Source organism: Hyperolius riggenbachi, chromosome 1 (genome assembly GCF_040937935.1).
Source record: "Hyperolius riggenbachi isolate aHypRig1 chromosome 1, aHypRig1.pri, whole genome shotgun sequence".
Lineage (NCBI taxonomy): Eukaryota > Metazoa > Chordata > Amphibia > Anura > Hyperoliidae > Hyperolius > Hyperolius riggenbachi.
In genome coordinates, this window is record NC_090646.1 from 586902595 (window position 1) to 586927139 (window position 24545).

General features: G+C 45.4%; 1 protein-coding gene across 5 annotated transcripts in view; it reads right to left on the bottom strand.

Annotated features, from left to right (window-relative positions):
- Nucleotides 1–24545, bottom strand: part of ANKRD31 (ankyrin repeat domain 31) — a 249855-nt gene that overhangs the window by 15799 nt on the left and 209511 nt on the right. For all 5 annotated transcript variants that reach the window (XM_068248640.1, XM_068248656.1, XM_068248648.1 and 2 more), the window contains one exon: nt 2205–2345. In XM_068248640.1, coding sequence (XP_068104741.1) covers nt 2205–2345 — 141 coding nt within the window. The remainder of the gene's footprint in view (nt 1–2204; nt 2346–24545) is intronic.

The window sequence follows — 24545 nt, forward strand, 5'->3', positions numbered from 1 at the left end:
CCGCACAAGGCGGTAAATTTCCCGCACTGCTCAGGAATTGTAGGTTTTCATGCGGAAACAGCATTTATGAATGAACACTTTGCTAAATGGTCGGGAAAGTCAGCTGTTTTGAGCATTACCGCTTGCGGGAATGCTTTATGAATAGAGGCCTTAGTGTTGGTAATTCTCCATATTTTGTATCATCTGCAAAGATGGCATTGGCTACATTACTCCGTATTCTATCTACTTAATCCTCAGATGGCTGTTTTAGTTTGACCTAGTTGTCCAGTGCTCAAAGTTGTCCAGTGCTCAAAATCTGCTCCTTTGATTCTTCAAATATCCTAATGTCATGTAACGCAAACAAGTAATATCTTCATAATAAGTGTTTCTCAACTCAGGTTGTCAAGCATTCCTACATTTGTGATTACTTAGGAAGGTGATCTTGAAGGACACGAATGTCCAAGTTCTTCAAAATATTTATGCAATGTAAAGTTCACAAAGCCATCAGTATCCAAAATAGTGGCAAGTATTTACTTAATCATGGAAAAAAAACAAGTGAAATCTCTAAGATATGTTATAAATAATGCTGATAGCATTGAGAAGCACAGCAGCTGTGCAATGAGTTATGAGGTACGCACACAATGGGGTGTATTCACTAAACTGCAATAAGCAGAATAACATGGATAAAGACTTATTGCACAATGAGTAGTGATGATTGTAATGTATTAACTACTTGCCGACTGCTCCACGCCAATTGGGGTGAGCAGTGCGACAGCCCCAGGACCGCTCCACGCCGATTGGCATGCACGGCTCTCTATGGGGCTAGCAGGAAATCGCCTGCAGGCTGCGCGCGCATCTCCTACTTGGGCGATCGCCGCTCAGAGACTGTTAGATGGCGAAGACGCCAACTAATTAGGTCGTACAGGGCTGCGATTTAAGGCAGCGCTGTATTGGGGACAGCCGTGTGACATGGCTGTCCCCTCTGTTGCTCTGGAAAGTGATCCGCTGTCATAGGCTAAAGCCTATGACAGCCGATCACGCTGATTGGCTGGCGGGGGGAGGGAGGGAGCGGGTAAAAATAAAAAAATACTGAAATGTATTACAAAAATAATAAAATAAATATTTATTTTAAAAAAGTAAACACTTGGGGAGCGATCAGACCACAGAGAGCTCTGTTGGTGGGGAGAATCACTTGTGTGCGGTCCTGCAGCGAGGCCTTAAAGCTGCAGTGGCCAATTTAACAAAAAAATGGCCTGGTCTTTAGGGGGGGTTTAACACTGCGGTCCTCAAGTGGTTCATTTCGCTTACATGAAATTTTATGTAAACTGTGGCAATTATGACTACACGTAATTATGTTTTCGAAATAAAATTGATTTTGCGTAATCCATTTGTACAATTTGCATGTTATGAAAAAACATTCCCACAAACCAGAATGATTAGGGGAAATAGAGGTAACAAATCAAACCTTTTTTTTTCTCACAAAAACTCTTGTATTTTTTGAGTAACTTCAAAGAAACAATGGTTTTTAAACTTAGTAAAAATACATTTCTCTGTGGTACACTTCAATATATACCAAGTACCAAGTGCTGTGTAATTATTTTATACATTTTAAGAAAACAGACAGTGCGGGATACCCCTGCCCAAGCCTCCATAATCTCTTGTCGCCCATGCAGGCTGGTATAGCCAGGTTTCGAGCCCGAACCATGTGAGTTTCCACACCCAAAGCTATACCAGCCTGCACTGTCTAAGATGTGGGTGGGGCTCTGGAAAAGAGGGGCGGCAAAGTCTCCTCCTCTCTCCCAAACACCTGAAGAAGGGGGAAACCCTGAAACGTGTTGTGTTTTGCTACGTTATAGATAAACACAAGTTTATATCGCTTTTTGAGTGTCTCCTTCATTTTTATATTGTATGCACTTTTATGGACTGGTGACCCACAGAGGGACAGGGTGTGTAAAGTCTGGGTTAAGTGATTACTCCAGCAGACGTATATGTATTGCTTGTATGATGCGCCAGTCGTTCTATGGATGAAAAGGCAGGAAAATTACATTATAGTGTTAGAAGTGGAGAGGAGAACAGGGACCCACATGGGTTCACAGGTGGCTGATTTTTGGCAGGGAAAACATGCACATGCATTAATGAAACCTTATTGCTTGTTCCAGTTTCTGTATGAACTTTACTCTACTCCAGCCTTGCTTTTTCATACTTACAAATTTCTACAGACCTACCTTATCAGCTACATATTTCCAGCTTACTGAAATGTTATTTCCCAGAAGAGCCTTCACCCATTGTGTTGGATCCTGGTAGACTGCTCCAGAGCAATCTCTAATACGCCCATCTGGTAGCAGGCTGACTTTGTGGCTGTAATCCTATGATAAGCACAGAGGAAGTTAGTAAGTGCCAATGTATTACAAAGACCTTTGCAGAGCATAAATAATTATTCACACCACTGAGGCTCACTGAGTCTCACAATCTAATGCCCCTAGCACTCTATAGAGCCCTAGTTGTCATCATGTGGGAGTCTGGGACACATACCCCAGGGGGTGTTTGGTCCAGGGGCGTTCCTAGCATCCTAAGAGATCTGGGGCACTTTTGGGTACTCCAGTCAAAAGATGGGTGTGGCCATGCACTGGAATGTGGGTGCAGTCATGGGTGGAGCAAAATTTACATGAACTTAACAGCGGTCTAAGCAGGCCTGTCCAGCAAAATGTTGTATGAAGCCCCTCTCTCCATCAATACAAAACAAAATGCAGCATATCACATAAAGAGTTACAGTTATCTGGCTTACAGTGGCTTGCAAAAGTATTCAGCCCCCTTGAAGTTTTTCACATTTTGTCATATTACTGCCACAAACATGAATCAATTTTATTGGAATTCCACATGAAAGACCAACACAAAGCGGTGTACACATGAGAAGTGGAACGAAAATCATACATGATTCCAAACATTTTTTTTTTACAAATAAATAACTGCAAAGTGGTGTGTGCATAATTATTCAACCCCCTTTGATCTGAGTGCAGTCAGTTGCCTATAGACATTGCCTGATAAGTGCTAATGACTAAATAGAGTGCACCTGTGTGTAATCTAATGTCAGTACAAATACAGCTGCTCTGTGAGGGCCTCAGAGGTTGTCTAAGAGAATATTGGGAGCAACAACACCGTGAAGTCCAAAGAACACACAAGACAGGTCAGGGATAAAGTTATTGAGAAATTTAAAGCAGACTTAGGCTACAAAAAGATTTCCAAAGCCTTGAACATCCCACCGAGCACTGTTCAAGCGATCATTAAAAAATGGAAGGAGTATGGCACAACTGTAAACCTACCAAGACAAGGCCGTCCACCTAAACTCACAGGCCAAACAAGGAGACCGCTGATCAGAAATGCAGTCAAGAGGCCCATGTTGACTTTGGATGAGCTGCAGAGATCTACAGCTCAGGTGGGGGAATCTATCCATAGGACAGTCGTGCACTGCACAAAGTTGGCCTTTATGGAAGAGTGGCAAGAAGAAAGGCATTGTTAACATAAAAGCATAAGAAGTCCCGTTTGCAGTTTGCCACAAACCATGTGGGGGAGACAGCAACCATGTGGAAGAAGGTGCTCTGGTCAGATGAGACCAAAATGGAACTTTCTGGCCAAAATGCAAAACGCTATGTGTGGCGGAAAACTAACACTGCACATCACTCTGTATAAAATTAAAGAGAAAAGAGACCCTATAACAATAGCACCACTCAGGACAATTATGGACAGTATCAAACTATATGCATATTTATTATATCAAAAATAGCTAAAATATTTGTGTGTTTGTAATTCAAACAAAAAAGACAAAGACAAACACTTATATAGCGCTTTTCTCCTGGCGGACTCAAAGCGCCAGAGCTGCAGCCACTAGGACGCGCTCTATAGGCAGTAGCAGTGTTAGGGAGACTTGCCTAAGGTCTCCTGCTGAATAGGTGCTGGCTTACTGAACAGGCAGAGCCGAGATTCGAACCCAGGTCTCCTGTGTCAGAGGCAGAGCCCTTAACCATTACACTATCCAGCCACAACAATGCACTTCAAATAATATTCATGGTTTAAAAACAATTAAAAATAGGAAACAGACCCATAAAATCCTCTGCCTGAAATATAATAATACCACCATGCATAATATACAATATATAAAGCCTCTTATATGAACTAGAAACTATTAAGTCCTCAAAGGGCTCAGTGCATGAGCCCTAAACGGAATAAACCCAGATTCAGCATTCAATTTTGCATGTGTAAGATGAGACAATCTCAATATATCATATGTGCTAAACAAACAATAAACAACACCACATGATTGTACAAAAATCTGTGATAAAGATGAATCATACCCAAATTAAAAAGTGTTAGATCAATAGGATAGGCAGGACCAGTGAATGAAAAAACGACAGCCTGTAGTGAGAAAAGGTTAGATCAATACTTAGCCAGGTGTGGTGGAGGAGAAGGCAAGCACAGCGGAGGCAGAGAGAGACGGGGGGTCCCCTCAAACGGACCAACTAGTTTCGCGGGAGTTACCCCGCTTTTTCAAGACGAGAGGGAGACTCTTTGATTGTATATTATATCTTGATTTAACCCTAGCACACTGCAGGCATATGTGGGAGTAGAGGACTCACCTTTTTGAATCATACTGCACATCACTCTGAACACACCATCCCCACTCTCAAATATGGTGGTGGCAGCATCATTCTCGGGGGGTGCTTCTCTTCAGCAGGGACAGGGAAGCTGGTCAGAATTGATGGGAAGATGGATGGAGCCAAATACAGGGCAAACTTGGAAGAAAACAAACAAAACAAAACAAACACAGAACATTTATATCGCGCTTTTCTCCTGGCAGACTCAAAGCGCCAGAGCTGCAGCCACTAGGACGCGCTCTATAGGCAGTAGCAGTGTTAGGGAGTCTTGCCCAAGGTCTCCTACTGAATAGGTGCTGGCTTACTGAACAGGCAGAGCCGAGATTCGAACCCAGGTCTCCTGTGTCAGAGGCAGAGCCCTTAACCATTACACTATCCAGCCACCACCAACAATAAACAACACCACATGATTGTACAGAGACTGCAAAAGACTTGAGACTGGGGCAAAAGACTTGAGACTGGGGCAGAGGTTCACCTTCCAGCAGGACAATGACCCTAAACATAAAACAAGGGCAACAATGGAATGGTTTAAAACAAAACATATCTATGTGTTAGAATGGCCCAGTCAAAGTCCAGATCTAAATCCAATCGATAATCTGTGGCAAGATCTGAAAACTGCTGTTCACAAACGTTGTCCATCTAATCTGACTGAGCTGGAGCTGTTTTGCAAAGAAGAATGGGCAAGGATTTCAGTCTCTAGATGTGCAAAGCTGGTAGAGACATACCCTAACAGACTGGCAGCTGTAATTGCAGCCAACGGTGGTTCTACAAAGTATTGACTCAGGGGGCCGAATAATTACGCACACCCCACTTTGCAGTTATTTATTTGTAAAAAAATGTTTGGAATGATGTATGATTTTCGATCCACTTCTCACATGTACACCACTTTGTATTGGTCTTTCACACGGGATTCTAATAAAATTGATGCATGTTTGTGGCAGTAATGTGACAAAATGTGGAAAACTTCAAGGGGGCCGAATACTTTTGCAATCCACTGTATATGCTGGCTGGTCTGGCTTTCTGTCGAGTGAGCTGGCCTGCTGCCAGTCCCCCCATAGCATTCCCTGACTTTCTAGAGGACCCCCTACCATGCTCCAACGGGCCTCCTATTGAGGCAGCACAACTTTTAGCATGCTTCCTTAGAAGAACCACAGTTCCCTGCATGACCCCATAAAGGCATCACAGCATCTAGCATGGCATCACAGCCACCAATATGCCCACTTAGAGGCACCATAGCATCCAGAATACCCCCCATTGCTGTGTGCCGTGGTACCATGCTGGGTGCCATGGTACTTCTATGGGGCTTGCTGGATGCTATAATGTCATGCTGGGTGCTGTGGTGCCATGCTGGGTGCTGTGGAGCCTCTGTGGAGCATGCTGGGTACTGTGTGGTGCCATTCTGGGTGCTGTGGTGGCACTACTCTGCCTATTAGGTTTCTGAGTACAAGGGCTGTACAGGCACGCTGTGCAACTATGGCCAATCCCTGTGTGGCTGCATGGCCTGCAGCACCGGGAATGCAATGCACTTTGTTGATAAGTGATCCACTATGGCAAATTGCTACACTACATCAGGGACAGCTGTACTCATGGTACATTCTGGGTCAAGACAGTCCAAAACAGTGGCTTCAGCTAAGGATTATCTAGCGGGTGTATGAGGCTTTAGGCAATACTTGAATTTATCAGAATTAAAGTTTGAGATTACATAAATAATAACTTATGAATGAGTATTTTTGTATTTCATATTCAATTAAACCCAAAATATGAAATCTGTTAAACATCTGTTTGTAGTGAGTGGCAGTAATAGAAGCCTCTCTGGTGAGATTTCGATCAGAGAAGAGTTTTGTTTCTCGGTCGAATCTGGTGACCATCTGCCAGTATACGGACACAAAAGGAAAAAAATTGAGGTAAAGCTTAATACCCTGGCTAAAGAGGCAGGACTTGAGCCTTGCCTGTCACAGTTCAAAAATATATGGAGGAGACAGAGGAAATAGGTGTTGATGTCAAAAAGAAAAAAGATAAAATGTGACAGAAATAACAACAGTAACAGCATTACAGATGGAGACATAAAAGTAGTACCAGAAAAACTAACTAAGGTCCACACTGAGATTTTAGGATCAAAATTTAACACATGAGCTGATATCTTAGAGTTATCATTTGTTATCAGCAGATCAGACAAAGATGGAGAGTGCCGCCTATTGGCCACTAACATAAGGCTAAAGGTATGTATGATTATTAGATAAAGGTCTGCCGATAATGACTGCTTTGGCCTATGATTGTTCACCTTCCTAATGTGTGTACTGACAATGTCACTTGTTGGATCGTTAACGACCCTCGACACACAAGCATGCCTTGTAAGCTAGTGATGCGTCTGTACAGCATTGGTCCACGATTTGTGGCCTGAGGGATCGTTTTCTGAGCCACAATAATTCCTCAGCTTAAGACTTCAGGTGATGGAATTCATTGCGTAAGTGAAGAGGAGGAGAACAAGTGCGACAGCAGGCCAGAGTTATCACTTCATGGCATATTGTAAGTAGTTAAACATCCTGAGAACTTTCACATATACAAATATTCAGCATTGTGAAAGGCTCACCAATCACACCCACTCAGAATCAAGACAAGTGTGAATTCCTCAAACACATGTTTGTTTTGTTGGAGATTTGTATTGAAAAACCTAGTGACACCAGCTATTACATAACACCACCCAAACCTGGATTAGCTGCTGTAACGATCGGTGTAACGCAGAGAGGGTCTGATTATTGGTGATCTGCAGTATCACCAAAAATACAGATATATACCTGATTATTGATGATCTGCAGTATCACCTGTCAGGAATATATTGAGGTGCTGATGATATTAGGAAATACAGGAACATATCTCTGTCATTTTCTGTCTGCTATATCTCACATGTGTATTCTGCTTTGAAGGGATGGTTATCTGGCTGTACTACATTTGCATTGAAGTTCTCTGGAAGCAGGGGGCTGGGACATTAGCATACAGTTCCTCTGGACAGCCAGAAAACAGGTAATTAGGAAACACTTAATCAGACAGTTGCTTTGAAGCAGATCACACAGGACATCCTGCTGCAATGTGAAAGCCTTAATCAATTGTCACCTGTAACCTGGGGAGATTGGAGGTTAACAAAGTCTTTTGTTGTATAGGACACTGTTCACATGTGGATGTCAGATCTCTGGGAAATCAAATTATGTCTGAGGATGTTATTAAATCTAGCTTCCCCCCGTCCACACAGGCTTACAGCCTCCAGGCGTATTTCATAGTATAAAACCGCAGCTAGGATAGCCACAACTTGTAGTTCTTGGAGGTAGCTCACACGGCTAGAACTAACCTGGTTCCTGACCAGAAGTGCGTACCGCCCGCAACAACACCAGATCGATACGCTGGTACGTTTATTTCCCGTTTATTTTGGTAAGCAAAATCGCTTTGTGTGTTATCTTTGTAACTGTATCTTGTAACTATTTTTACTTTGTTTTTTGTAATCTTTTTGTATATATTCAGTTCTGCACTGTTCTAGGTTTTTTCTGGAATATTAAATTATTATTTAATAAGTTTGACTTCTGCCGTACTAAACTAACACTCATAGCCTAGAAGAGACTGAAGTGTAACCGTGTATAAGTTCATGCCTAATTGTACGCTTGAGCAACACTACCGTAGGAAATTGTAATTGCATTGTGTGTGGGGGCGTTTGTCATACGTTGGCCTAAGCGCGCAGCTGACCCAACGTACGAACAACGCCAGTGCGAGTAGCTAACAGTATCGTTCGGAACGACTGTTAGTGGGTCTTTGCTTCACGACAGTGTAAGATTGCAACTGTGTGTGTGTGTGGGTGCGTGGCGTTCCCGTATTTGGCCTAAGCGCAAAGCTGACCCAAATACGAAAACGCGGAGTGCGCGCTGAGGACTCGACAGCAGAGTGGAAGTGTCTAGCAACGCTAGTGGTGGCAGTGAGAGGTGTTTTGAGGGGTTCCAGCCTTGTTTGTAGCTTAAATAAGGCTGTTCCCCGCTTAATCTGGTCAAACCCGCAGTCGGGAACCGTATACGCAGGCGTGCCGCGGGCCGGTTCTTGACATAATTGGCTGGCAGCGGTGGGATCGTTTAGTACATTAGTACGCAGTTTAGCTCGCTATTCTGAGTACTAAAGGCTGGAAGCTTGCTAGAAGCAACTAGCCTACAGAAGTCTACTCAGTGCAGAATCTATATACGTTTTTTTTTTTGTTCAAAGATACACACTTGGTGTTTGCTTTCCCTCCCCCCTTTTTTTTTCTTTTTATTTTGTGCAACACGATGGCTCAGAAAGCATCCAGCTATGCAAGGCAAAACAAAGAGATACTACTCAACCTGTGTGAGCACAAAGGCATCGAGACGGTGAGCGGCCAGACTAAGGAGCAGTTAGTTCGTGCGCTCGAGGAGCATGATGAGGCAGAACGAGCCCGTGCTTCAACGTCAGCAGATGCAGCTCACGACACGCCAGAGGAGGAATCGCTCCCGCCACAGGATGCGAGTGGAGACGATGTCCTGGATGATCCACCTAACACGGAGATGACATCTCTGGAAGCCGACCTACAGCTACTAGGTTCGGCTGAGCCCGAACTGCGCCTAAAGCTGATTCTGGAACATCGGCAAGCAGAGAGGGAAATACGACAAGCAGAGAGGGAACAAGCTGCCCAGCGACTCCAGGCCGAGAGGGACAGACTCCGGGCAGAGGAGGGAAGAGCTGAACGGCAACACCAGCTGGAGCTGGCTAAACTTCAGCAGCAGAACCGGTCTGCTGGACCCGCAGAACGCGAAGGTGAGCGAGTCCACAGAATCCCCCTGGATAAGTTCCCCCGCTATGGACAAGGACTCTGACATAGACACTTTCCTACAGGGGTTTGAAAGGACTTGTCGGCAGTATGGGGTGCCCCGTGAGCAGTGGGCAAGATACCTCACACCAGGGCTGAGAGGCAAGGCCCTGGAGGCGTTTGTGAGTCTCCCCCAGGAGGAAGAAACAGACTTTGAGGCAATTAAGAAAGCCATTATTGCGATACCACCTCACGCCAGAAGTGTATCGCAAACGTTTCAGGACAGTGCAGCGAGGTCCTAATGACAGCTACCTGGATCATGCTTGCAACCTGCGCACTGCCTTCCAGCAGTGGGTAAAAGGACTGTCAGTGGAAACTTTAGATGCCCTGCAGGAACTGATGATAAAAGACCAGTTCCTCCACACCTGTCCTGTTGAGGTCCGGCTGTTTGTGCTGGATCGAGAACCAAAGACAGTGGATGAGGCTGCGGAAATGGCCGATTCCTACACCGCCCATAGAGCACCTGAGTCCCGGAGGACTACTACGCCCAGCTGGAGAGGAGAACAGATTGCTAAACCTGTTTCACCCAGCACCCAGAGGAGGCAAGCACCGCTGTCTCCTGGATTCAAGCAACCTGACACTCGGAAATGCTTTGTATGTGACAGGGTGGGTCATATCAGCACGACTTGCCCAGAGAGGAAGAGGGAGGCCCCAAAATCCAGTGAGGCCTCAAACCCCAGTGAAGTCCCAACGGCTTTGTGTGCTACCAGGAATGCTACTGGCTATGCAGAGAATCTGCAGCTTGTCACGGTTGGGGGTACAGTTGCCACTGGGCTGAGAGACACTGGAGCAGAAGTGACTCTCATACATCCCCAGCTTGTGAACCCAGAGCAGTACATACCTGGGAAAATGATTGCTGTCAGAGGAATTGGGGGTGTCACCCCAGCCATACCCACCGCCTTGGTCCACCTGGATTGGGGGGCCGGCAGTGGACTGAAAGAAGTTGGGGTAACTGACAAAATCCCCACCAACGTTTTGCTGGGTACTGACCTGGGACGGTTAGTAGCCCGGTATGAGCCTAATCCAAACCCTGTGGGGCCTGCACCCCCAGCAGAAGTTCAGGACTCTTGCAAGGTACTGTCTGATAATGCTGTGCAAATGGGGAGTGCTGGTGAGGCCCCAGGGGCTATGGACTGTGTGCTAGGAGCCAGCCCTAGTGATTCTCCAGTGCCTAGGCCTGGAGTGGGACATGTTGATATGGAGAATGCAGAAACTGATGATGTCATTCATGACACACGGACTATCGAGGTGATCGATGCAGGAACTGTTGAGGCTACTTGTAAAGTGCTGAGTAGCAATGTGTGTAATGATACAGATAATGTGGATGTTTTATGTGATGTTCTAAATGTCAATATGTATAAGACGGATAATGTTGATATCATATGTGTTGTGCTACATAATGATGCTTGTCCTGTGGACACTCCGTCGGCTGCAGGAGTAACCAGCAATGGTCGCTGGGCTGCAGCAGATGGATTGCCCACTGAAGGGGCAGACGGCACCAGGCCGGGTCTTCACCCTTCCGATGTTTTTAAGACCAAAGGTGATGTGGTTTATGATACGTCTAATGTGGACGCTCCCTCAGCTGCAGTGGTAACCCGCAGCGCTAGTGGGTCTACAGCACAGGGACTGTCCACCGAAGTGGCAAATGTTGCTGGGTCAGCCACATCCAATCCGGAACCTGGCCCGGAGGGCCCAGGAGCCTCTCCGTCTGCAGCCTTCCTGGAATGTGTGACAGGCAGCACTGAGCTCTCTGGGGCTGTTCGATTTGACAGCAGCCTGGAAGAGCTCAGGGGGCTAGCCAGCAGGTCACCAGCTGGGAGGGGCGGGCTGAGAGGGTCCTGGGGAGTTATTCCCTCTGAGCTGTCCGAAGTGGAGGAGGCAGACCGGCAGATAATCGTTCCCCAAAGGGACCGAGAGATAGCTCCTGCCACTATAGAGGAAGTGCGTGTAGCGACGGTTGGAAACCTTCCCCAGCTGCAGCACTGTCTCTATGGTCGCAAATTCACGGTTGTCACTGACTCGCATTCCCCTGGTTGGTTACGTCAGGTTGCCAAGGGCAACGACACATTGCAGCAACCTGACCAACTTTTCCATTCCTGTAGCTTGGAGCTAAGGAGTTACCCCCCCAGGCCCGGCCGTCAGTGTCGGCTTTGGCAGGACGATTCGTTAGAATCATCTGCCGGCGCCGTCTGGAAGAGGGGGGCGTGTCAGGAATATATTGAGGTGCTGATGATATTAGGAAATACAGGAACATATCTCTGTCATTTTCTGTCTGCTATATCTCACATGTGTATGTGTATGTGCTTTGAAGGGATGGTTATCTGGCTGTACTACATTTGCATTGAAGTTCTCTGGAAGCAGGGGGCTGGGACATTAGCATACAGTTCCTCTGGACAGCCAGAAAACAGGTAATTAGGAAACACTTAATCAGACAGTTGCTTTGAAGCAGATCACACAGGACATCCTGCTGCAATGTGAAAGCCTTAATCAATTGTCACCTGTAACCTGGGGAGATTGGAGGTTAACAAAGTCTTTTGTTGTATAGGACACTGTTCACATGTGGATGTCAGATCTCTGGGAAATCAAATTATGTCTGAGGATGTTATTAAATCTAGCTTCCCCCCGTCCACACAGGCTTACAGCCTCCAGGCGTATTTCATAGTATAAAACCGCAGCTAGGATAGCCACAACTTGTAGTTCTTGGAGGTAGCTCACACGGCTAGAACTAACCTGGTTCCTGACCAGAAGTGCGTACCGCCCGCAACAACACCAGATCGATACGCTGGTACGTTTATTTCCCGTTTATTTTGGTAAGCAAAATCGCTTTGTGTGTTATCTTTGTAACTGTATCTTGTAACTATTTTTACTTTGTTTTTTGTAATCTTTTTGTATATATTCAGTTCTGCACTGTTCTAGGTTTTTTCTGGAATATTAAATTATTATTTAATAAGTTTGACTTCTGCCGTACTAAACTAACACTCATAGCCTAGAAGAGACTGAAGTGTAACCGTGTATAAGTTCATGCCTAATTGTACGCTTGAGCAACACTACCGTAGGAAATTGTAATTGCATTGTGTGTGGGGGCGTTTGTCATACGTTGGCCTAAGCGCGCAGCTGACCCAACGTACGAACAACGCCAGTGCGAGTAGCTAACAGTATCGTTCGTAACGACTGTTAGTGGGTCTTTGCTTCACGACAGTGTAAGATTGCAACTGTGTGTGTGTGTGGGTGCGTGGCGTTCCCGTATTTGGCCTAAGCGCAAAGCTGACCCAAATACGAAAACGCGGAGTGCGCGCTGAGGACTCGACAGCAGAGTGGAAGTGTCTAGCAACGCTAGTGGTGGCAGTGAGAGGTGTTTTGAGGGGTTCCAGCCTTGTTTGTAGCTTAAATAAGGCTGTTCCCCGCTTAATCTGGTCAAACCCGCAGTCGGGAACCGTATACGCAGGCGTGCCGCGGGCCGGTTCTTGACATCACCGATAATCAGATATATTACTAACCTCTGGACACCTGAGTGATATGAGTGTTTGGTGCAACAGTAATACTTTGAGGACAATATCTGGAGGACAGGTACAAAGGCAGTAAGGAATACTGCACTAGAGAACTAGTACCTTTCAGCAGCCTGAGAATCTCCCGCAGAGCGGAGTCAGGCTGGGAGAAGGAAGGACCAGAGCGTGAGCGACACCAATAGGAGGATGTCACTGTGAACTATCTCTTAACTGGGGAGATAGTTCTCAAGGTCGGGCAAGCCAGGTCGGCAACACACGGACAAACAAAGTACAAAGTGTTAGGCTTGGTGGTGTATTCTCCACAGTCAGCATGCAACGCATGAGCTGGCGTGGAGGAGGTACACACACTAGCACAAGGAAACAGGCTATCCCTAGTATAGTGGAGGGGAGGACTGACTCCAATAGGAGATTGTGGCGCACAGAGCCGGTGCAGATCCGACAGCCACAAACAATGCTTTCGTTATAACGTCTCAGCGCAAAGTAGCGCTGAGCGCATAAACCAGAACTGAGGAGATCAGGACAGGTAGACAGAATGAACGCTTGCTAGCTAGCGGCTACTTAGCGACAGCAAGCGTCCAAAACCAGACAGACTGGAATGAGGCAGCCAATGCGCTGCGGCGATGGCGTGCCTCACAAAGACAGGACAGGACAGTCAGGGAACAGCAGGATTAAGATAGATGAACGTAACACAGATAAATATACAATAAGTATGTTTTCCTAGCGTATTACAATTACAGCTATCAATGAAACTATTTGTAACGTCTGACTAACATATGTATATATCGGCAATGAACCGATATATGACATAAGCAGGAACGCTGACTAGGAATGGAGTAACACAGGGAACAGGACTCAGAAGGATTCGCTATCTCTTCGCAGAGATGAACGCAATCCACAAACGGTAACAGAACAGGATTCAGAAGGATTCGTTATCTCTTCGCAGAGATGAACGCAATCCACAAACAGGAACAGAACAGGATTCAGAAGGATTCGTTATCTCTTCGCAGAGATGAACGCAATCCACAAACAGGACCAGGAACAGGATAACTAGCTCAGCACGGGTGTTCACGGTACGCGCAAACTACCAAAACGTGCTGGAAAACTGACTAACTGAACACAGGAAATAAACAGTTCGTGTACGTATATATCAGCAACACTGATGTATCAACGTAACACAAATACAAGGAAAATAATAAACGTGCTGGTATGCATATATATTGGCAATGAACCAATATATGATGCAAAGACCAGCAAAGTATCTTTATAACAAGAAACACGATCGGGGGCTAAAGCGACAGCAAGGCAGGCTTAAGCTGAAGCTATGAAAACCCAAGGAAACCCTGCAGGAAGCAGATCTTTATACTGAGGTCATCCAATGGGAGCAGACATGCAGATTCCCACACAGGTGAATGATAATCAGTCACAAGCTGACAGCAGGGAAAGACAGACAAAGCTATGCAGCTTGCATGGAAATAGATCAGAACTGCCTGAGCTGCAGCACTACTACTTCCAGCAATAGCTGCTGCAGCAGCGATCATTACAGTACCCCCGCCCTTAAAAGCGGATTCCAGACGCTTTTCAAAACTGAAATACCCAACAAAACAGTCTGACTGATAATTCATGATGACCAGGACAGCCCGGCAAGACCGAATTCCAGAATCAGTCCCCACAAGACTGGACCCATCAGAACCAGAACCTATAGAACCATGTCCATCAGTACTACAAGCCCCAGTGTGACACCCATCAGAACCATGATTTCCAGAAAAAAGCCCTCCGAAATTCCCTGAGCGATACCCACCGCCTTCCAGGAACCGTTCAGAAACGCCAAAGCCTTTGCAATGCCCACCGGTACTGTCTTTACCAACACAAAACCCACTGTTGAACCAGTCCAAGGCACCAGGACAAGTTTTCTCAGAGACCTCCCAGAACACCTTGAAGCTCCAAAGAGATCCCCATAGGTCAGAATGCCCCTTAGGCTCACATGGAGAACTATCAAGAACCCCTATGGAACCTAGGGCAATTCCCGAGTCAGGGCCACAAGGACAAACATCAATATCAGGGCTTTCAGGGACCAGAACCATCTCTGGGCATGCAGGCAGACTGGCAACATCAGAACGTGTTCCCACTAAGGAAGCATCAGAGCACGCTAACACCTTAGACACACTTGGGCATTCTGGCACACAAAGAACATCTGGGCACACCGGCACAAGAGAAACCTCTGGGCATGTCAAGGAACTGTGAGCCTCAGGGTCAGCCAAGACAGGACCAAAACCAGGACTGGCCAAAAAAAAATCATCATGACTAAACTTCGCAACTACTGGACTTTTACGCGAGAATGCTGGATCAGACTTAGATGTCGCTGATTCCAGCAAAGTCAGTAACAAATCAGATTCAGGGGCACTAACAAGACAGGACAAATCTTCTGATGTATGCACTGAACCAGATAGGGACTCCACAACTACCTCTGGACTGGACAGAGACTCATTTAATACACTGGATTGGAGCTCATGAGGCGCTGCAGAACAAGTCAGTATTGCAGCAGCCCCCACTGGACTAGGCAAAACTGAGGAATTCCCTGGACAGGAAGGGGACTCTGGAACCTCTGCCACAGCGGCCAGAGGACCAGAATCTTTCAGGATACAGGGCTGGGTTTCAGGAACACTCATCAGACCGGACTGAAATTCTGAGATTTCTATTATTTTGACCAGAGAATCAGAATTATCCATGTTACAGGGCAAGACTTCTGAAACATTCAGAGGACAGGGCTGGAGTTCCTCGGCTGTTACAACACTGGAGAGGGACTCAACATTGGTTAAATCAGACTGTGTACAGGGCAAGGTATCTAACACAATTGCTGACGAGGACAATATTTCAATGGCTTCTGCTTTGCTGGGCAGAAATTCACCAAGTTTTATTAGAGCAGACTGTAATTCCAAAACAGCTGCTAGACAAGTGAATATTACTGCAACACCAACTGAGGTAAGCAGTGCCTCAGACCCTTCTGCTAGAGGGTTTGAAATATCCAAAGTACTGGGTGAAGCATAAGACTCTGCGAGCACAGCTTCACTGGACAGGATCACTGAACAGTCCATATTGCAGGGCAAAACCATGGAAGCACCTGCTGGACAGCATAATGATTCTGTGACCTGAGTTTCATTGGAGAGATCTACTGCACAATTCATGGTACAGGGCAAATTTATTGGAAAATTTTCTGAACAAGGTAATAATTCTGCGATTTCAGGTTCACATAGCAGATGCTCTGAGCTATTCACGAAACTAGAGCGAGGTGTAGAAACAGGAAGATCAAGACACAATGTTTGCGCATCTGAATCACCATTCATTTGTAAAATTGGAAAATTCAGATGCTGGGGTTCTGAGTTTACTAGACAGGATTGCTGGGACTCGGAAACTGATGTAGTGCATCTATTGGCATCTGCTGGATCAGACAGGAGTTGAACTTTATTAACACAGGTAATTTCTGCAGAAGTGTTTGCAGAGACAGGCAAGATTTTTCTGGTGTCTGTTTCACTAAACAAAGAGTCATGAGTACTGGCTAGGCTGGACTCGGAAGTCAGCAGGACCTCTGGATTCTCTGCTGAGAAATTTGCGCAGGGCAAGGTTAAGAATGTATCAGTGGCTTCTGTTTTACTGGGAAGTAACACTGAGTTATCCATGGTACAGGGTGGAATTGCAGGAACTTCAATTTCACACAAAAAGAGCTCCGAATCACCTGCTGAATCAGCCAAAGGTGCTGAAGCAGGCGGGTCAGAACGCCAAATTTGCGAATTCGGAGTCACATAAAAATCATCCAAAATCAGTTCCCACACATCAATCAAGGGAGCCACACAGTCATACCTACACACACCAGCCTCTATTAGGTTATAGGCTGACTTAATGCATGCGTTCAATACCATTTCACTTTTTGCACTGTAAAATTGACAAAATGAACTTGAATCATTCTTCCATTCACAGACCAGGGCTTCCATCTCTCCCCTCTCGAATGGAGGATCCCATGCATACTTAACAGCGAAACATTTAGGCTGATCACAGTCTGCAGATATGATTGTGGCAGGCACATGTATAGGGTTAATTAGCAGGTGATTGGCAGATTCCTTATTCTTAAGAATCTCCAATACCTGTAGCAAGTGTTGAACTGTAGTGTATGCAAACTTCCCTTGGTTCACAAATAAGTTGATTTGTTCAATACTCTGTAATATCTCATCATAATCATACTCAGATAATTCTTTTAAACAAAAATCTTTATTTTCCCTAGCCATGAAGGAAAGTTCATTAGTAGTTTCATAAGTCCATTTAACTCCCCTGAAAGACAATTGCATTTCATTATCTGTTAATGGCAGAATCTCATTATAGGTCTCAGTCGCTAAGGATAACGATTCTACAGATTGGACACGTTTCTTAGAACGTTTGCGTTTTGCCTTTGACCTTGCGGTCTTTAGTGATTTATTCAAAGCTGCAGGAAAATTATCAGTAACACTTTCTGCTTGCTGCTCATTCTTGCAAGCAATTGAAGGAGCAGCTGATTGGCCTGCTGCCAGGAGTTCATTAAGAGGAAAAGGCAATGGATCTATGCGCAACCAGTTATGGATCACAAACGCTAGAAATTCCAGCGGTCTCTCTTTCAAATCGGAATGATTGAGAACATCAAATGCCCACTGGAATAATTCCCCTTTAAACAAAATATAACTTAGTTGGAGTGCCCAGGTTGAAACAGGAGTCGCTTGGAGATCAGGATTGGTCAGGAACCTGGCACATTCAGAGAAAAACTCATTTTCTGTTTCAGAGCTAAGTTCTTCAAACTTCTTAAAGGAACAGGAACCATAATTAACAGTGTCATACTTTCTGGGAATCCCCCCCACAATGGGGATTGGTAATGGGGTTTTCATAATGTAAGGCTTGGTGGTGTATTCTCCACAGTCAGCATGCAACGCATGAGCTGGCGTGGAGGAGGTACACACACTAGCACAAGGAAACAGGCTATCCCTAGTATAGTGGAGGGGAGGACTGACTCCAATAGGAGATTGTGGCGCACAGAGCCGGTGCAGATCCGACAGCCACAAACAATGCTTTCGTTATAACGTCTCAGCGCAAAGTAGCGCTGAGCGCATAAACCAGAACTGAGGAGATCAGGACAGGTAGACAGAATGAACGCTTGCTAGCTAGCGGCTACTTAGCGACAGCAAGCGTCCAAAACCAGACAGACTGGAATGAGGCAGCCAATGCGCTGCGGCGATGGCGTGCCTCACAAAGACAGGACAGGACAGTCAGGGAACAGCAGGATTAAGATAGATGAACGTAACACAGATAAATATACAATAAGTATGTTTTCCTAGCGTATTACAATTACAGCTATCAATGAAACTATTTGTAACGTCTGACTAACATATGTATATATCGGCAATGAACCGATATATGACATAAGCAGGAACGCTGACTAGGAATGGAGTAACACAGGGAACAGGACTCAGAAGGATTCGCTATCTCTTCGCAGAGATGAAGGCAATCCACAAACGGTAACAGAACAGGATTCAGAAGGATTCGTTATCTCTTCGCAGAGATGAACGCAATCCACAAACAGGAACAGAACAGGATTCAGAAGGATTCGTTATCTCTTCGCAGAGATGAACGCAATCCACAAACAGGACCAGGAACAGGATAACTAGCTCAGCACGGGTGTTCACGGTACGCGCAAACTACCAAAACGTGCTGGAAAACTGACTAACTGAACACAGGAAATAAACAGTTCGTGTACGTATATATCAGCAACACTGATGTATCAACGTAACACAAATACAAGGAAAATAATAAACGTGCTGGTATGCATATATATTGGCAATGAACCAATATATGATGCAAAGACCAGCAAAGTATCTTTATAACAAGAAACACGATCGGGGGCTAAAGCGACAGCAAGGCAGGCTTAAGCTGAAGCTATGAAAACCCAAGGAAACCCTGCAGGAAGCAGATCTTTATACTGAGGTCATCCAATGGGAGCAGACATGCAGATTCCCACACAGGTGAATGATAATCAGTCACAAGCTGACAGCAGGGAAAGACAGACAAAGCTATGCAGCTTGCATGGAAATAGATCAGAACTGCCTGAGCTGCAGCACTACTACTTCCAGCAATAGCTGCTGCAGCAGCGATCATTACACAAAGACAGGAGGCTGATTCGGTAGTCCTAAGCAAGGGCGCCTCTAGGCATAGGCAGTACAGGCCATTGCCTGGAGTGCCATTGGTCCTGAGGGGTGCCATGTTGCTGGATTATGCCCAGCCCTGGGATAAGCCCCGTCCCGTGGGTGTTCTATTACTTGCTTCTGCTACATCTACTTAGTGTAAGTTGCAGGTAGCTGCCACCTCTGTAACTTGTGCATCCTTCTTTCCCCCTTTGTGCCTCCTTCAGTCCCCCTGTGCCTCCTTATTTCCTCCCATGCCTCCTTTTGTCCTCCTTTGTGCCTCAATCTGTCCCTATTGTGCCGCCTCCTGCCCAACGGTGTGCCTCCTTCTGTCCCCGTGCGCCTCCTTCAGTCTCCCTGTGCCTCCTGCTGTCCTCTTTTGTGCCTCCTTCTGGCCCTCATCCCTTTTTCTGTCCCCCTGTATTTCCAGCTGCCCCTCTGTGTACATTCATCTGTCCTCCTGTGTCTCATTCTGCCCCCCATTGTGCCTCCCTTTGTCCCCCAGTGTGCCTCCTTCTGTCCCCTTGTGTCTCCTTCTGTCCTTTTATGTGACTACTTTTGACCCTCGTGTCTTCTTCTGTCCCCCTGTGCCTCACTATGTCCCCCTGTGTGCCTTCTTCCTTACACATTTCTTCTTTCTTATATGTATTTTCTGGTGAAACACTGCCACTATAAGTGTAATTTCTGGTGAAACGCTGCCGCATTACATTTATTTTCTGGTGAAACATTGCCGCATTATGGTTATTACCTAGTGAAACGCTGCCACATTGCGATTATTTTCATGGTGGGGGGGGAGGCGCCACAGGTTTTCTTACCCGTAGTGACAAAATGGCTAGAGGCACCCCTGGTCCTAAGGCACGCAGGGTTTGGCAACAGAGTATCAGGTATAGCGAAGCACCGAATCAGTGAACAGAAGAGTGGTCAGGAAAGCAGTAAGTCATAACAGATAATAAACAATTTTTTCAAACAATATGTGAGGAGCGCTGACACTTTCCACAGCAATAACCGTATCTTTTTGTATTTAATTTTTATTGATCAATTAAAATCATTGAGTATAAAATGAATAAATTGAATTTATGGATTACATATACCACACACAGTCACACACGTTTTCTCACACAACCTGAGAGTTTGCTGATGAGTTTCTCAAAAAAGTACAGGTGCACCCATAAAAAAGTAATCAAAAATCTAAAATCAAAAATGGTTTTAGTAAAAATATATAAGATTATATAAATGTGTATGCATAGGTTTGCAAATTGATCCCACAAGTGTCCACATAGGGATATCCAATCACACTACGCCAGCTTAATCCCAATAACCATGAGGGCGCTTACTGGTAGGTGAATTGTAGTCCTCAGTCCGCTCCTATACGTCTTACCGGTGATGGTTCTGACCCGGGTCTCCCGCTGTAGTAATCCAAGAGGGGGGCTATCATAGATCTTCCCGTCCGTATCCACCCGCCGTTGCAATAGCCAGGTGAAGGAAACGGGTCCTATCCAGAAGCCGCTCGTCACTCCTCGTACTCCGCGGCAGGCACCAGTAGCACTTCCTGGGGTCAGGGTTCTGACCAGAGACGTCACTTCCGTGCGTCTCACCGCTGCTTCCCTGCGCTCCAATCTCCACCAGTCATACAATATCCACTGGTCCTACAAGGAGACAGTCGGTTCGGTAGCAGCTAGTTCCAATAGATCTAATGGGGCGCCCCACTAAAACCTCATTAACATGTTTCGACACTAAGCGTGTGTCTTCATCAGAATGATTGGAATTGGAGATAATAAACAATGCCTAGTCTTGGGTGTGAGCTCCGTGATCATCAACACCCTGGAACTAGTCTGACATATAACAGAATGATAACACAAGTCCCTAATCTTGGGTGTGAGGTCCGTGATCATCAACACCCTGGAACTAGTCTGAAGTATAACAGAATGGTAACACAAATCCCTAATCTTGGGTGTGAGGTCCGTGATCATCAACACCCTGGAACTAGTCTGAAGTATAACAGAATGGTAACACAAGTCCCTAATCTTGGGTGTGAGGTCCGTGATCATCAACACCCTGGAACTAGTCTGAAGTATAACAGAATGGTAACACAGATTCTGACAAACAGGTCTGAGTGCTTCCACGTAGTGATCGCAACGGCAGACAACCAGTGGATGACCAGCACCCGGTATATATAGCACATCGCTCTCCAGCGCCTCCACTAAGTGCTGGACCAATGGGAACTGGTTGAATCGTCAGCTGACCGGCTTGGTCAGCTGACTCCCTTCTGGCTGTCATAAAAGTTCTGCCTCTCAGCGCGCGCGCGCGTCCTTCTGAACCTGTGTGGACTATCAGTCCCAGCCACACCAGACATGGGTTGTGTACCACCGCGCTGGACGCGGAACCAGCCGCACCGCTATCCGGGCATGCGGCGGTTTCTCCGCGTTCAGCCATACTAGCAGATGTAGGCCTACGCGTGCAAACCGCCGCGTTAGATGCGGAATCAGCCGCCTTGTTCTGAGCACACGCGGCGGCTTTTCCGCGTTTTCTCACAGCTGGATAGACAAGTATTGATTGACTGAATCGATTTGTCAAATTAAACTTAAGGTGGCCATACACTCGTTAGATTAGCAGCAGATAGATGATCAGATAGATCCCAGCCAGGTCAACATCTGCACGGAGTTTGTATGTTCTCCCCGTGTCTGTGTGGGTTTTCTCCGGGCACTCCGGTTTCCTCACACATCCCAAAAACATACATATAAGTTAATTGGCTTCCCCCTAAAAATTCGCCCTAGACTACGATACATACACCACATGGTACATACATAGAAATATGACTATGGCAGGGATTAGATTGTGAGCCCCTCTGAGGGACAGTTAGTGACTAGACTATATGTATATACTTTGTACAGCGCTGCGGAAGATGTCGGCGCTATATAAATATTAAATAAGAATAATAAATAATAATAATAATAGATTTTCTGATCTATCTGATGTGTTTAGGAACGTTTTTTACTAGGAACAGATTTCCAATAGATTTCAGTATTAAATCTATTGAAAATCGATCTGATGATATTTTTTTGCCATCAGATTTCATAGGTCCTATGAAAATTGATACGCAATCTCAACAGATCGACCTAGATTTTCCAGCATGTCAGATCGATTGAAATCTTTAGACTTTGGTAGTGAGTAACACATTTACAGTGATGTGAAAAACTATTTGCCCCCTTCCTGATTTCTTATTCTTTTGCATGTTTGTCACACTTAAATGTTTCTGCTCATCAAAAACCGTTAACTATTAGTTAAAGATAACATAATTGAACACAAAATGCAGTTTTAAATGATGTTTTTTTTATTTAGTGAGAAAAAAAACTCCAAATCTACATGGCCCTGTGTGAAAAAGTGATTGCTCCCCTTGTTAAAAAATAACTTAACTGTGGCTTATCACACCTGAGTCCAATTTCTGTAGTCACCCCTAGGCCTGATTACTGCCACACCTGTTTCAATCAAGAAATCACTTAAATAGTAGCTATCTGACACAGAGAAGTAGACCAAAAGCACCTCAAAAGCTGGACATCATGCCAAGATCCAAAGAAATTCAGGAACAAATGAGAACAAAAGTAATTGAGATCTATCAGTCTGGTAAAGGTTATAAAGCCATTTCTAAAGCTTTGGGACTCCAGCGAACCACAGTGAGAGCCATTGTCCACAAATGGCAAAAACATGGAACAGTGATAAACCTTCCCAGGAATGGCCGGCCGACCAAAATTACCCCAAGAGCGCAGAGAAAACTCATCCGAGAGGCCACAAAACACCCCAGGACAACATCTAGAGAACTGCAGGCCTTGCTTGCCTCAATTAAGGTCAGTGTTCATGACTCCACCATAAGAAAGAGACTGGGCAAAAACGGCCTGCATGGCAGATATCCAAGGCGCAAACCACTTTTAAGCAAAAAGAACATTAAGGCTCGTCTCAATTTTGCTAAAAAACATCTCAATGATTGCCAAGACTTTTGGGAAAATACCTTGTGGACCGACGAGACAAAAGTTGAACTTTTTGGAAGGTGCGTGTCCCGTTACATCTGGTGTAGAAGTAACACAGCATTTCAGCAAAAGAACATCATACCAACAGTAAGATATGGTGGTGGTAGTGTGATGGTCTGGGGTTGTTTTGCTGCTTCAGGACTTGGAAGGCTTGCTGTGATAGATGGAACCATGAATTCTACTGTCTAGCAAAAAATCCTGAAGGAGAATGTCCGGCCATCTGTTCGTCAACTCAAGCTGAAGCGATCTTGGTTGCTGCAGCAGGACAATGACCCAAAACACACCAGCAAATCCACCTCTGAATGGCTGAAGAAAAGCAAAATGAAGACTTTGGAGTGGCCTAGTCAAAGTCCTGACCTGAATCCTATTGAGATGTTGTGGCATGACCTTAAAAAGGGGGTTCATGCTAGAAAACCCTCAGATAAAGCTGAATTACAACAATTCTGCAAAGATGAGTGGGCCAAAATTCCTCCAGAGCGCTGTAAAAGAGTTGTTGAAAGTTATCGCAAAAGCTTGATTGCAGTTATTGCTGCTAAGGGTGGCCCAACCAGTTATTAGGTTCAGGGGGCAATCACTTTTTCACACAGGGCCATTTAGGTTTTCAGCAGAATTTTTCAAGCCGTGCTTAAATCAGTTCGCAATTATACCTTAAATTATAACTCTGTAGGTGGGGCGCTTCAGTAAAAATAACCTCCTCTGGTTATATATAGTAAAATAAAAAGTCCCATATACTAGCGCTCAATGTCCAAAAAGATGCAACTATCCGCAGACACTTGACTCCTCAGGGCATGTATACCCCTTTAAAAGCAAAAGATATCAGAAAAAAAACATCATAGTGCAGGATGTCTATAATTGCTGTTTTCCACCTGTGTGCTCCCAAGAACCGCATACAAAACGCACCACTAGTGCCAGCAACCACTTCCACTAGGGATTAGGGCTCACACACCCCCTCTAGGTGCCTGCTCACCAGATATTTTCTTTAGATCTGCATATCTCTCAACGTCGTATCTTGCATCAATAGAGTATACCTCGCAAAAATAAAAGCCTTATTATGTGTAAAACCACTTTAATAAAACTTCTCGCCTAAAATATTATGCGTACATTATAAATATCTTGGTAAAAACCCATCAAATAGTCACCGTTGCCTTCAGGAACCGTTCCGGTCTCGGCTGCGTGTGAGCTTACTTCCTTGTTCGGCACGTCTCTCTTACCTCCGCCGGGCAATCCGACCGTCCAATATAAGAAAGAACTCATCCAGGTGCTAAGGAAAGGCCTGGATGAAGGTATCCTTACTGATGCAGAATACATACATTTGGTCCCCACGGCCCCGAGGGTTCCGG